Here is a 15,610-nt window from a genome sequence, read left to right on the forward strand (position 1 = left end):
TACCAAAATAACCCCACAATGGACCGACCACCACCTGATCAACTTCTCCATAGACAAACAACTAAAATCCCAGTTATGGCACCAGCACTTCCTACCAGATGCAAAAAAGACATCACGCCAGACAAATTACTACCCCATCTTCTCCCATCTTTAAACTCACTACCAAGCAACTCTGACCCAAATTTCCTTGTGGAGGCTTTTAACAACACTATGTCTAAGGCCCTAGATATCATTGCGCCAGTCAAGATGCGCATGAGTAAACGGAAGGCCCACCTCAATGCCTGGTTTACCCCCCCCCCCACATCTCAAAAAATTGAGACTACAAAAAAGGAAACTGCAAGCCTTATGGCAACACATCCCTTCAGATGAAAATAAAATAAAAAAAACCCACTTTGCTAACTACAAAAAAGAAATAAATCAAACCAAAAAAGACCTTTTCAATGAACGAATATCCAAGGCTAGTTCCAATACCAAGGAACTCTTCATGACCCCCCGGGAACTGGAATCCCTTATTCCCCTCTTAGATAATGCACCCAAAGACCAACAATGGTGCACCAGCTTTCAGGATGCCTTGACTAACAAAATAACATCACTACAAATCAAAATTGCCAATAAAGGTCTTGTTGCTCCCAACCGAGACGCAACCTACCAACTCTATTGAAAACACCCATACCACAGCACCATTCAGAGTCACTAAAGTCGCCATCCAGGAAACTGAGAAAATCATCTTATCCCTGAAGCCATCTAACTGTCAGGGTGACAATTGCCCGGCAAAAATAAAGATGCTGGAAGAGAATTAGCGCCTTTTATCTCAAATGACTTAATGCCTCTTTCAAGACTAACACCGTCCCTAGTAACCTAAAAGAATCCTGGGTTCTACCTTTGCTCAAAAAATAGACCCTTGACCCTTCCATCCACACCAACCACAGACCCATCACCACGGTACCCTTTCTCCTTAAAATAATTGAAAGAGTAGCCTACTTGCAAATTCAGTACTACCTTGACGTAAACCACCTACTTGGCTTCCGCAATCTGCATTCAGGCCACAACATGGCACGGAAACGGCACTAATCAACCTTAAAACCCAAATTGATGAGCTTGAGGACAAAGGCAGGACTGCTATGCTACTCCTTCTCGATTTGTCGGCATCCTTCGATCTGGTGGACCACGTGGTTTTGTGTAAACACCTAGAGTCAGCAGCCCACTTCTCGAGTGATGCAATAGCCTGGGTCCAGTCCTCCTTAGAAAATGGAACAATGATAGTCTTCTCCCCCTCAGCATCAGCAGACCCAATCCAGACCAACTGCAGAGTTCCACAAGGCCCCGTGCGTCTCGCCCTCTATGTATAATATATTTACCAAGCCCCTCTTTGACATATTGGACAGACTGGGTGTCACCTACACAAATTATGCGGATGACACCCAGATCATCATTCCCCTTTCGGGCAATTTTGACGAGGACACAGCCTTTGCAAATAGAATAAACCTCCTCATTCAGGCATGGATGGCATCCCATGGCCTCTGCCTGAATGACAATAAAACAGATCCTCCGATACCAACCTAAACAAAACTGAATTCCAACTACTCTGCATTCAATTTAGATGGTAACGCAATCAAAGTAGTTAAAGAGGTATCAATTCTAGGTTTCGACCTTGATTCCACCTTAACCCTAAAGAACCCTAAAGAAACGGGTAAACTCCATGGCATCCTCTACCGCCTACATCTGCAAGCTCATCAGGGCCTGCAGACCATTTCGAACTAAAGCCAGCTGCATCACCATCGCTAATGCCCTAATATTATCAAAACTTGACTATTGTAACGCCCTATACCTGGGAGCGAACAAATCTATCCTTGACAAAATACAAACATTACAAAACAACGCCCTCAGAACTGCCCTTAACGTACCAAACAGAGAACACATTTCCAATATCCGAAGAGAGCACCACTGGTTATAGATAAGCGACAGGATCTTACTTAAAACAGTCTCGCTCATATTTAAACGCCTCAACAATGCAGCACCACTATACCTTACTGAGAGAATGGTCAGAAGAAAGTCGACTCGCCCCTCCAGAACGGCCAACTCCCACTGCCTAGAGATACCTAGATCAAGCTTTCCAAAGCTGGAGGCAGCAGGTTCCCAGTGAAAGCCGGGCAATCCTGGAACACACTACCCCTAGCCTTCAGAACAAACCAGTCCTACTTCAGCTTCAGACGCAAGACTCTAAATTGGCTGCGTGCCAATGACACTTGATCCCTTGAAAACTCTGCCTACTCACCTATGTACCTACCTATGTATGCTACCTACTGTACCCTATCCCTGTACCTGACTGCATCCTGTACCTAATTGTATTCTCTTGATGCCATTACTGCACTTATGCCATTATGTAACCAAGCGTCAAGTATTCTTGTACCTGTTGCGCCCAGCTACTTAAGGGTTTGGCGCGCATTACCAAATAAACAAACCAGCAGAGCGCAGTGCAGCAAGGTTGAGTGTAGTCTGGGCAGCAATTTACAGAGGCTGATGTAAGAGGCATTTCTGCATTTTTTCCATATGGGCTGTAGCCTAGTAAAGAATCTCCACGGTGCGGCGAGCAGTGAGCGGAGTACCGCAAGATGGAGTGCAGTCTGGCCAGTCCAGATCAGGCCTCATCCAGTCCAGCGGCTGGACTGCTTACACATGGTACGGGTAAGACCAATTGTCCCACTCCACTGGTGCGGATCACAGCCTATTAACTGTTCTGCCACTTAACCTGCACAGTGGATCAATGGATAGGTGTCGAGTCGCGGTGAACAGTTCATGCCCCTTCTTCCTGTGGAGGTCTAAAGGCGGGCACGATTATAATGTCCAACTTGAGAAAGCGACCAGAGGCTACACTTTAAATGCAGAGAAAGCCTTACTGGAACTGGCCCAGGCTCTGCTTCTCCTGCCCTAGCCAGGTGCACTGGCAAGTAAGCCTTTGCTGTCCCCTACGAATGCCTCAGGGAAACAAGCACTAAGTACCAAATATAAAAAAATCACCAACTTTTTCACACCAGCTGGAGAAGGAATGAGTGCCCTAACTGAAGCGAAGGGTCAAGAAGAGGTTGTTAGCGGGTCTAAAGGGGCTGTAAGAAGGGAGGGTCGTCGGTAAAGGGAGCTCCCTGAATGATATTGTGCCCCAGTTGGTGTGGACAACTCCTGCTTAAATACCCCCCCATCCCCCCCAATTTTTGAGGATTAAGACTCAGATCCCGACACCTCCTTTTCGCCTTCTCCTGTAAGAACGGGTGAATTTTCCCCGGTGTTCAAGCAAAGCCTGGAAGGGGAACTGAGCTATATTGCTTTTGGCAGCACTAAACTTTGTGCAGACCTAGTTTGTTAAATTATACGAGAACATAAAAGTGGAGGTAACGGAATACACCACCTTGCGCCTAGAAACACTTGTGTACAGGCGCGTAATAAATGCTATGTCATATATCGTATCATATTATCAAATGTAAGTGTTAAAATTGATAATCTTGCACAGAAGCATAACATAAGCCTGGCGATTAACGTTAGGGGAGACCCTGTGGGCATAATTACTTTAGACAGCCAGGAGCCCGCGGAATGAGCAGTTCCTGCAGAACTACCATTATGTTTGACGGAAGAAAAACTTGAACGTGTGGCTGTGACAGATGTGACTCCAGTGGAGCCGAAGAAGCACGATGACGCATGGCAAGACTGTGAAGTATCAGTAGAGGTGGTGTATTTGAAACAATAAAGAAGGTGCACAAGCCAAGAAGGCAAAAAACATGAAATTGAGAAGACAAGGGAAACCTCAACGTTGTGGACGAAACGGCTGAGAATCTGTTGCCAATTGCCCCAATCTTTAGACAAACTAAAAGGGGGGCAGGAAAGCAAAGGCACAAGTAGAGCAAGTGCCGGGGAACAAGTGTGAAAGCAGTGAAGGTGTGTCCCCTTCGGCAGACTCTTCTCCCTCAAGTGTCACATTGGGCTGTGTAAGGGTGTTGAAGAAGGAAGCAAACACAAAAATGGCGTGGTTTTGGTTATAGAAAACCTAACTGTACCAGACTCCAATAGGGGTTTCCCTGCCTCAAAACTAATACTGAAGGGTCTCTCAGAATGTCTGTCAAATGAAAGTTTCACTGTTCTGTGTCAAAATCCTACTGTAACCCTCACACTACAACTAAAAGATAAACTAACAGAAGGTTCCTTCAAGAGAATGGTTTCCTTCTCCTGCTTCTTGAACAGTGTCCAAAAGAATGTTCTAACAGAAAGGCGAGGGGGGAATGACTCCCTTCCCCTGGCTTACAGGTTTCACTCACTCTTTATGTAATTTCACATCCAGGAGAATGACTCCCTTCACCTGGTGTTGCTTGGTTCAGTTCAAAACAATGCCAGGGGTAAATGACTCTTTCCCTCTGGCGTTTTTATCACAACTCCTAGTTCGATACCAGTACAATGACTACCTTCTCCAGGTATTGTTTGGCACATTTCTTTCTGACTGCTTTCAGCTTGCCACACCCTCTTCCACTCTTGTCTGTTAGCAAAGTTCCATATCTTATTGGGGTCCCAGACCCTTCTACGGTAGCCAGTGGTTTCCTTGTTACCACTGCACCGAGGAAGATTTCCTCAGATGCTTTTTCTCAATGTTATGGTCCCCGACCCATCCCTGACCCATCCCTTGTAGTCAGTGGGTTTCTGTCTGCCACTGACACATGGAAGATGATACTGGAGGCCCCACTGACACTGGCTAGCCGCAATAGTTAGTTCATTCCTACTGCCCTGAGGGAAAGCTGGTTGAGCGTCTCTCCTGCCCGCTCTTGCATCCCCTCTGTTTCTCCCATACCTCCCCTTACCTTCTCAGGGACTTTGGTACATCACCAGGGCTTCCTGGGACAGGGATCGGCTCCGTTAGCTCTTCAGGCTTCTCTCCTTGTCAGGATCTGCAGCGCTGGGTCTAGACGCACAACCCAGCTTGCTTCCCTCTATCAGTGCAAATGTATTTACAAGAATTGACCAAAATAAACAAAACCTGGACGCAATGAGAAATTAAAAGGGAATACTTTCATATAAATAAGAGCACCCTTTTTTATTTACATTGCAAAAGAGGCACGGCCTGGCTGAAGCAAAGCTTTGGCAATTTACAGGATGAAAAAGCCCAGCAAGTTAAAACATGAATAGTGCGCGGGGCTAACTATGGGTTCTGGTGCAGGGGCAACTACTAAAATAAGTGAAAAAACACAGTTTGGGATTTTTGACAAATTAGAATGCACTATCCGGTCAGTAGATATAGCTCTTGTTTGAAAATGTCTGATTGTCCAAGTGACACACATGCAGGGTGCTAATAAATTAAAGATGAGGGACATGTGTCATTTAGATCAGTCTACTAGTCCCAGCAATTTCGATCATAATTCGCTCCCATAAAAAAATATTTATTTTAGGCTTATTTTAACCCATAGCAGAATTGATAGTTTAATTAAATCATAGCAATGGAATCATAGTGGGGGATGGAAAAGATGAATATCTTTTGTAGTTATTATAGTTGCTCAAGGGAAAAATACAAATTGACGATGCAGTTTCTATTGTCACACCAGTTTATCACTTAGGCTGAAACGGACACATTTTCTTCTAATCAGTATTTGGATTCATTTGAAATTGACGTCCTCTAATTTATGAAGCTTCTGTTTTTTAGTGTGTGTGTGTGTGTGTGTGTGTGTGTGTGTTGACTTGCAACTTTTTCTTTTAGAGCTCAAGCATCGCAAAGAATTTCCATGACTGAGCGTTCCAAGTCTGCAACTGATAAAGAAGAAGGCTCATTTGCGACAGGATTGCTTCTCGGTATGTAAGAACGTTTTCTGGTTTCACTGGCAATATATTACAAAGTAAGCAACACAATTTTCAATAAATTATATAATTTGTTTTAAACCATTAAATACAAGGTCAGTAAAACTGTAAAATGTTAAAGATCTGTTGCTCATCTTTTTTGATTTTAGTGCCCAAGTACAAAGGGTTGTATTTATAGTTTGCAAAAGTAAGTCAGGCTATTATCTTAATCGCTTGGAGCTGGTGAGTGTTCAATAACTTTCAGGAATAAGTAAGTAGGGCTTTGAACATGTTGCCTCATTTGAATTCCCAGCTTGCTGAACACATGCCATTTTCTTCAACATTCAGTCTTTTAACATGGTTGTACATAGGATACCAAAGTAGTATTCCAATGTTGGTCTGACATCATCCCTTTAAAAGGTCTGTGTGACGTTGCAAACCATATGAAGGACTTGGACCAGAAACCCGATTTTTACGAGATGGATTGAACTTGATGAGAAAATAAAAACACCTTTCTAGCCCTGCTGCTAAAAGGGTAATTTCGAGGGGATTGTGTCCTCCGACGTATTCCACATCTATGACAGGTAATGTCCACATGTGTGCTGCTTCGGAAAATTTTCGGCAGAGGGCGTCCTGCGTCGATCTGTTGTCCCTCGAGGGCCTCCGTCGAGGGTCGACGTCACCGGATGTTATATATAGGACGCACGGCGCCCGTAGCCTCAGTTCTGTTTTTTCAGCAAACGTGTTTGCTTCGGAATCTTGGCATGCTCGATTCTTTTCTTCGAAAATGATGTCTTCATCCTCTTCTACTACCCCGAAGTCAGGCTTTAAAAAATTTCGGGACTGCGGTTCGAAAATGTCCATCACGGACCCGCACGACATCTGCCTCTGGTGTCTCGGCTAAAGCCACGCCACAGACGACTGTGATGACTGCCAGTCCCTGATGTCTAAGGCCTTGCGGGAATGGAGGGGGAAATTGAAGGTAGGTAGAGTGTCTAAGCCCCATGAATCGAAGTCCGCTGGGCTTTCGACCGATGACTTGAGGGGAGACTCTGCGTCGGTGAAAATCCAGGGGGTCTTGGTCTAGGAGTGGTTCCCGCCATTCCTCTGCCTCATCGAGGCATTCTAGGAAGCGCCGTCACCGATCACCTTCCCCGTCCTCGTCGGAGGACTCCTCGAGGCGGTTCACTTGTCCCACCAAGTCTTCGTCGCGGGCTGAATGGGATTGATTCCACCAGCAGATGTTAGCGATTTTTGAGTCGCAAGGCACAGTTCCGTCCACGCCTTCAAAAGAAGCTGGCAAGGAACGGGCTCGGTCCACCACTCGCACGCCTTCGGCTTGGGCAGTCGGCGCGATCATCGGGAGCTGTTGAGGTCCAGCTCGGACAAGGGAGATTGCCATAGCCGTGCCAGATCCAGTACCCGGTCCTTGACGCCATCGAGACCGTCGGAACATGTGAAGCCTTCGAAGAAGGTGTCAACGCCAACCGGTGCCGTGGCTGTTGAAGGACACTCTCGGGGCTCCGCCCTCGAAGAAGTTGTCGAAGTCATCGGCGCTGTTAGGGAGAATTCTCTGTATAGTCTAATTTCCCAAACCTAATGAGTCCACCAGCAGCTTTGCTGGATTTTTGAGGTTTATTTTTCTCTCCTGCTAAGAGTGAGACTCTTTTTCTCCCACTCTTAGACATGATTTGAGATATCCTTTGACTTTGTAATGTTTGTATGGTCCATGGGGTCTTTTACTCCATAGGGTTTCATGTGTTTTTGGTTAAGTGTGTTACACAGCACCCTCAGTGCAGTAACATAGGGGTGTCACGGTGACCCCCAAACATAGACTCCATACCCTGGGACTGACTACTGTCTCCCAGGGCATGTAAAGTCACCATTGACTTTACTAGTCTTAAATTGTGAATAGAACCAGTACAAACCATCATATTATGGAAGTACTGGTAGGGGTAATTAGATTGCCCTGGCTCTGTTTTTCGAGGGGGCACTGTGCAGTCCCCCGGTCGAGTTTCTGGCTGGTGGCAGTGGTTACCACGCGAAATATTCCACCGGAATATTTCCTATGGGATTTTCCCGTTCATTTTAAACGCACCACTTTTTTGGTGCAATGTTAAAGATACCGCCGGGTTATTTATTTAATATTTATTCCCCTGTTGGGTCTTTTTGCCAGGACTCCGTTTTAAAATGGTGTTTGTGTTCGCCTCTGTAACTCCAACCCAAGTCGAGCCCTTTGTTCCACTTTTGGCAGGCTTCTGCACAGAAGCTGCCACAAGTGGTGCCACTCTGTCTGGGTCTACAGGATATGTGGGAGGCGGGGTTTAGGCACCCTGGACTGAGTTGCCTCATCAACTCAAGTCACACTCTTGTGTGATTGGCCCAGTGGTGAGCCGCCCGGCTCACCACTTAGCATGTTTGAGTGACAGCTAGGCTGAGTGAATGGGGGTTTTCTGCATAAAAGCAGGGCTTTGGGGACTGGAACTTCAGAAGTCGCCACAGGACCAAAGAATCCGAAGAGGGAGAAGCTGAGCCGACCTGCAACGACAACACCACCGGTGGAGCCCTGCTGAACCGCCTCACCATTTCCTGACGACAGAGAAGATCTTCATCCTGGAGAGTCTTCTTCCTCTGAACTGGTGGGGATAATGAGTTCGCCCTCTTTTCGCCTTCCTGGATCGTCTCATGGTCGAATCGCCCGTGCCAAACACCACGGCGGCCGGAGAGCCACGCTTCACCGAATAAAAGGGTAGTACCTTTTTAACCGGGAAACTCCACGGCTGATTTCTTCCCTGGCAGTGCAACGACCTCCAGCTTTCCTCCACGTCGAGATCTTCTCTTCCCCTGGACGAAGCACCGACTTGCACCCGCTGCCAGGAACTGCCCCCGCTGGAGCTTTTCTCACCATTTCAGGTACTGTGTCCCGCCTGGTCTCCCTCGCAACAGACTGTTCAAGGTGTCCCGTAAATCCTTGACCTTCTATCCTGGGGTGACATGGGACCTGTTAACTAACTTTCTCTGAACTGATCCAACTCTTTTTGAACTATCTGCAAAGACTTTTAAAGTATAATTCAACTGTGTGATCTTGGACACATTCCGCCTTGCTCTCTCCAAGAGTGGGCCTGGCCTATGAACTTTCTTGCTCTACAGTAGACTCTGCCTTTCTTGACTTGCTGTGGTTCTTTTAAAAGTTTTGGTATTGTGTGCTTTCCTAATTCTGCCCTTTCCCTCCCTTTTTAACTAACTTATTGGAGTGCCATCTGAGGTTAAGCGCTCACCTTTGTCTGCAAATAAGTGGTGTTTTAACTAAGACTTGTTCAATAAGTAATCAGGGATGTATATATATTGATAGTGACTGTTTGAACTTGCTTGCCATATTAGTGTTAGTGTATTTTACAAGTGTGTTTTTAAATAAATAATTATATACTTTTATACCAAAGTTCTGGTCAGTGTTTGCTTGTGCTACTGTATCTTTGTACCTATTTTGTATACTCTATATACTGTCTAACTCTTCTTGAGAGAAGTCTGACTGCTCAGCCACAGCTACCAGATAAATCTGGGTGGTACAGACTGCTACCAATTGGGTTTACTGCCAACACCTGTAGTCCTAAGCCTTTTGCAGTGGTCCCTAAGGGAACTGCACAGGTTTCTGCCTAACAGGTGCCTTGGTCGACGTCGATTCCCTCGACGCCGTTTGTGGAGGATTTGACAGAGGTGCCCCTGAGGCTGTGGAACCTCCGAGGAAGGCTCTCAGTAAGACTGTGAGGCCTGTTTTTGAGCCCTATTCTGTTACTCCTCCTAGATTGGAGTTCTTCCAACCTTTACAGGATATTTTAGAGGTTGAGGAACTGTCTGATGAGGAGATGGCAGTGCTTCCTGATGTCGCTGATGACCTTTTGTCTTGGCATAGTCATATGGAGGAACTCCGTCAGTCATTGCGTGACGCTAGTGGCCTTGACACCTCCGGAGGTGGAGTTTGGCCGGCCTGGGGCGCATGCAGATTCCTCCTATCGGCGTCTCATGTCAAGAGTGACAGAATACTTGGGGTGGTCGGCTCCACCTGTTAATTTTGCTCAGGATGATTTGACGGACATCCTGGATCAAAGTCTGCCCACTGACCTGGTGTTGCCGTTCACATGGCTTTGCAAAAAAGGGTGGTGGCGGCTTGGACTGCTCCGGAGAGTCTACCGGCAGTTAAGTCGCTTCCAAAGAAATACTGCCCATCCAGTGGTGACCCCTGCTACTTATCGACTCACCCTGCTCTGGATAGTTTGGTGGTGCAGGCGGCTATGGCCTCCTCGAAGCAGGCTGCGTACCCTACCATCCCTCCTGATGGGGACGATAAGCGCTTCGATGGTTGGGCGAAGAAGGTATTTTCGGCTGGGGGTATGGCGTTGAAGTCGGCCAACTCCACTTGTGTCTTAGCGAGATTCACACACACTCTGTGGAACTGTGCGTCTTTGGCGGCTGAGCATATTCCCGAAGGGGAGGAACGGGATGGTTTTCTACCCCTCGTGCAAGACGGCAAGGATGCCATGTGTGAATCCGTTCAGTCTGGGTTGGACACGGCAAACTCTGCCAGCCGGTCCATGGCTACGAGCACCGTGATACGCAGGTTTGCGTGGTTGCACAGGTGGGGGTTTGCTCCTGATGTGCAATCCCGTCTTCTGAACATGCCCTTTGATGGAGTTCATCTGTTTGGCAGCAAGGCTAACGAGAGCCTTGAGAGGTTGCAGACCTCCAAAGCTGCAGTGAAGTCTTTGAGCGCTGCAGTACGTCAACCTCCGTCTTTTCGTCCTAGGGGACAGCAATGGAGGGGAGGTTCCTTTCAGTACTACACTTCCTTTGGTAGATCGAGAGGAGCTGCCAGTCAAAGGACCCACCATAGGAGTACCCGGGATCGAAAGCAAGGTATTCGGGGTGCCAAAGCCACTCGGCCAGTTGCCTCTTTGCCCTCAGGCACTGCCGCAGCTGCGCCCGCTCAGTCATGAGGCCATGTCCCATGGTTCGCCGGTTGGGGGCAGACTTGCGCAGCATCTTGGAGAATGGGGTGCCATTACTTCCGATGTGCGGGTTCTGGAGATTATAGCCCATGGCTACGGTCTTCCCTTCCGGCAGAGTCCTCGCGACAATCCACCGGGGAAGCTCTCTTTGAAGCGTCCGGATACGCTCCTTGCGCAGGAAATCCTATCCCTGGTGGAGAAAGGCGCCATAGAACTGGTGCCTGTAGCAGAGAGGAACAAGGGATGGCATGCCCCTTATTTTTTTATCCCGAAAAAAGATGGGGGATTGAGACCCATCATGGACTTGCGTTGGTTGAACAAGCTCCTCAGGAAGGACAAGTTCAAGATGGTTACTCTTTCCCAAGTCCTCCAGGCCCTTCAACTTCAGGATTGGTTGATGTCTCTGGACCTCAAGGATGCTTACTTTCATGTGCTGATTCATCCCAAGCACAGTAAGTGCCCTAGGTTCGCGGTTGGCGATTCGCATTTTCAGTTTTGGGTCCTCCCTTTCGGATTGACCTCCGCCCGAGGGTCTTCACCAAGCTGATGGTGGTGGTGGTGGCAGCGTATCTCAGGAAAGGGGGCTGAGGGGGGATTCACGTCTACCCCTACCTGGACGATTGGTTCTAGATCATCTGTCCGTCACCTGCCACTCCCTTCACAAGCTGGGCTTCTCCCTCAATTTAAAGAAGTCACATTTGACACCTACCCAGCGGCTCCAAAACATCGGAGCAGTGCTCGGCACATCCCTGGGGCAGTGTTCGCCTCCTCAGGTGAGGGCTCATCACATTCTGCAAATGGTGGACAAGTTTCAACGTGCCCAGAGTCTCCCAGTGTTCGAATTCTTGAGGTTGCTCGGCCTCATGGCAGCCTGCATTTTCCTGGTGCCAGAGGCCAGGCTGCGGATGAGATCCCTACAGTGGGCTCTCAAGATGCAGTGGTTGCAGTTCTCCGGCAGGTTGTCGGATCCCTTTCAGATCCTGACCACCCAGGATCTTCTGTGGTGGGCCGACAAAGGCAATCTGATGAAGGGAGCACCATTTTGGCAACCATGGCCGGAGGTGACGATCGTGACGGACGCATCCCTCACAGGTTGGGGTGCTCATGCCAACGAGTTGACAGCCAGCGGACGTTGGTCTCTGTCGGAGTCTAAACTCCACATCAATCTGTTAGAGCTGAGGGCCGTCAGGTTAGCTTTTCTGCCATCTGTGCGGGGAAGAATGTCCTGATTATGATGGACAATACAGTGGCCATGCACTATCTCAACAAAAAAGGGGGGGGCAGGGTCACTCCCGTTGTGAAGGGAGGCGATGCAGCTCTGGTTCTGGGCCATCCAGCAGGAAATTTTGATCTCGGCAGTTCATTTGGCCGGAGACTTAAATGCAGCGGCGGACGCTCTGATCACAGTCTCTCACGAGTGGTAGCTGGCTCAGGAAGTTATTTTGGAGATCTTTACCCTTTGGGTAACCCCACAAGTGGATCTCTTCGCCACCAGTGTCACCCGGAAGTGCGAGAGATTCTGCTTGCGGGAATTCCCCCCAAGCAGAGCCTTAGGGGACGCGTTCGTAGTGGAGTGGTCCTTCCCACTGCTGTACACGTTTCCTCCAGTCCCCGTCATTCCGCAAGTGTTGTGGAGGTAACAGAGGTTCGGTTCCCGAATGATCCTCATTGCTCTGTCATGGGCCAGGAGAGCGTGGTACCTGGACCTTCTAGACATGTCCATCTGCCCTCCACGCCGTCTTCCCTACCGAGACGATCTGCTCTCACGGGAGAGAGGGTCGGTTCTCCATCCAGAGTTCGAGTCTCTCAGCCTTCATGCTTGGTATCTGAAAGGTTGAGGTATAAGGTTTGGGACCTCCCCGAAGACGTGGTGGAGGTGTTGCTTTCGGCCAGAAGGCCTGCAACGAAATCCCTGTGCCGTTGCCGTTAGAGAAAGTTCTGTGACTGGTGTGGGGTACAGAATGTGGATCCTTTCCAATGTTCCATTCCTTTGGTTTTGTCTTGTTTGCTTTCTTTAGCCCACAAGGGCCTGCAAGTGGGTACCATTAAGGGTTACCTGGCGGCGCTGTCAATATTTAAGTGCTCGTCTGAGGAATGTTCTTATTTTAAGGTTCCTTTGATTTGAGGTGGAGGGATGCCGCCTTAATCACGTTTTAACACTTGGGTGGATTTCCTCTTACTAGGTTTGCCTCTGTTTCTCTTGTCTTTCTATTTCACTTGTCTCATGGAGCACCTCTGGTTCGTTTGGGTTTCCCGACCCTAATGTTCTATGAGCCATTTGACAATTTTCAGTACTCTGGTTTCTGGGGTTCCTGCGATCCCTCACGTTACTCATTTTCTTCTTCCTTTTTGGGCTATTATGCCCCAGTTGTGTATTTAAGGAGATGATTCCTTCTCCTTTAGTTTCCTGGTCTGTCGTCCTCCCTCCTCAATAAGCAACCCATGTACCTTATTCGCCATCAAGCCTGCTCCAGCGAGGTGGCGTCTGCTCAAAAGCGGCTGCTTTCTCCACGCTTTTTGCCTCTGGACATGACCGTGCTCCATGGTCTGCTCATGAGCCAGAAAGACTAATGCCTAAAATGTGCATTGAAATTATTTTTTCAACTACTGTATTAAGATGATACAGATTTCTGGTGTGCCCAGCATCCCCTAGCTGAGGTTCTTTCTTGGACCTCCTCTGAGGCAACAGTTTGTGCACTTAGCTCTGACAACGAAGTCTCCAAGGTTGTCCTTCACATCTTACTCCAAAGGAGGCGGGGAAAGCAATGTGGAGGTGTGGCACTGATTATGGAGGGGGCGCAGAAGAAAAGGGAGAGGGGGTCTGATTGCGAACAGATAACGGGAGTATAAACACAACCTGTATAAGCGAGTGCAGGGGTAGGAGAGGGAGGATGCTATTAAGGAGGCTAGGGGTAAAGGGGAGGAACTGTGGCTCCTGGAGGAGTGAAAGATAATCTGTAACCTGCAATTTCTTAAATGGAAATTGTACAAAAAATGAGACCCAGCAGATGCACTCCTGGAGGCCAGATTAAGAGGACAGAGGGTGGAAAGATGGGTAGCAGAAATAGAGAGGGGGTGGGGGAGGCGACAGACGTCCGCAGAAGGGATCCAGGAGGCTTTTGCCTCCTTCTACGGGACATTATATAAATCGGAACGCACCCCTGGCGCAGAAGGATTTGGGGAGTACCTGGCTAACACTCAACTTCCTAGTTTGAAGGGAGAGGAAGCAGCCATACTGGATGCTCCCATACCAGAAGAAATCCGGAAGGCGGTGTGGAGGCTACCGGTGGGGAAAGCCCCTGGGGACGATGGGTACACCACAGGTTTTTACAAGGCTTTTCTCAGTGTCTTACTACCTTTCATGCCAAGTGAGTGTGGGGGGGGGGGAGGTTAAAATACCTGGGCATTCATCTAACCAAAGATATGATATGAGTTTCTTCGCCAATTTCACCCCATTGAAGTCCAAGATCGAACAGGACCTGGCGAAATGGATTAAGCTCAGTGTCATGGCTGGGGCGCCTTAACGTGATAAAAATGGTTGTCCTCCCAAGACTTTGTATCTATTCCAGATGCTCACTATAGGCTTCCCAGGATCATTCTTCCGGGAAATGAAATGTTCACTATCGAAGTACTTGTGACAGGGGAAGAAGGCCAGAATAGCATGGAGGGTGCTTGTTCTCCCAAAGGGAACAAGTTGGGTGGGTTTATTGGATATGAAGAGGTACTATAAGGCAGCCCACTCAAGGTTCTTGTACCAGGGCCACCTCCAATGGATCGCCTTTGACAACCATCATATGCGACCGTCTACAGTGGGAGAATGGTTATGGCTACCTAGAGACAGGATCCCCCATAGAATTTGTGAACATCCCATGTTAGGGACCATATGGAACATCTGGAGGAAAGGGGTGGAAATGAGGGGAGTCACAACGTGGCCTTCCCCATTGGGACATCTATGGGTCCCGGGAGTAAGAGACGCGATCCCCCAACCCAGAAAGATACCAGATTTGGTTTGAAGCCTGCTTGGAGAGGGTAGGCCAGCTATTGAAAGGGGACAGGTTCATAGGAATACAGGAATTGGAGGAGGCTCTGGGTATAGGGAAACTATTCATCTTCCTGTATCTGCAACAGAAGGGGGTCCTCACGGATAGGGGATGGAGCAAACAGATAGAGGGATCTGAACCCCTTTGATAAAATTCTGGACACTAGGACGGGGATGGGAGGGACTGATCTCAGCAATGTATGAGGCTCTCGTAGCAGCCGTTGATGGGCCAAACCGAGAATCTGAGGGAGAGGTGGGAAAGGTATCTGGAGGGAGGAATAGATGCAGCACTATGGGGACATCTCTGTAGGAGCGCCTACCAGACATCGATATCAAGTCAATCTAATTAGCATGGCATCAAGCTACTTCATAGTTGGCAATTCGACCCAGTTAGACTTACTAAAATGTTCCAAGATACCAGCCCAATTTGTTGGCGGGAATGTGGAACGAAGGCAGACTATTGGCACATGTGGTGAGGCAACCCGAGGATGCAGTTTTACTGGGATGAAGTCTTGGAATGGATTAATGAGGTGGAGGGGATCACTCGAGCCAGGTCTCCCCTGTTAGTCCTGTTTGGATTGGAGGAGTTGGAAGGGGAATACTATAGGTTGCCTGGGATAGCCTTGGGCCTACTAATAGCAGCGAGAGCATGTCTAGCCACAAAATGGAGAAAAAAAACGCATTCCAGATAAAAAGAATGGTTAAATGTTGCTAATAACCTATGTGATGGAACGGATAACAGCGGGATTCTTTGACCGGGCGG

General features: G+C 48.2%; 1 protein-coding gene across 4 annotated transcripts in view; it reads left to right on the top strand.

Moving 5' to 3' along the window:
* The window catches only part of CSPP1 (centrosome and spindle pole associated protein 1), a 1,841,309-nt gene that overhangs the window by 775,027 nt on the left and 1,050,672 nt on the right, over positions 1 to 15,610 (top strand). For all 4 annotated transcript variants that reach the window (XM_069621145.1, XM_069621146.1, XM_069621148.1 and 1 more), the window contains one exon: positions 5,729 to 5,820. In XM_069621145.1, coding sequence (XP_069477246.1) covers positions 5,729 to 5,820 — 92 coding nt within the window. The remainder of the gene's footprint in view (positions 1 to 5,728; positions 5,821 to 15,610) is intronic.

This window comes from Ambystoma mexicanum, chromosome 5q (genome assembly GCF_040938575.1).
Source record: "Ambystoma mexicanum isolate Mex_15411 chromosome 5q, UKY_AmexF1_1, whole genome shotgun sequence".
Classification (NCBI taxonomy): Eukaryota; Metazoa; Chordata; class Amphibia; order Caudata; family Ambystomatidae; genus Ambystoma; species Ambystoma mexicanum.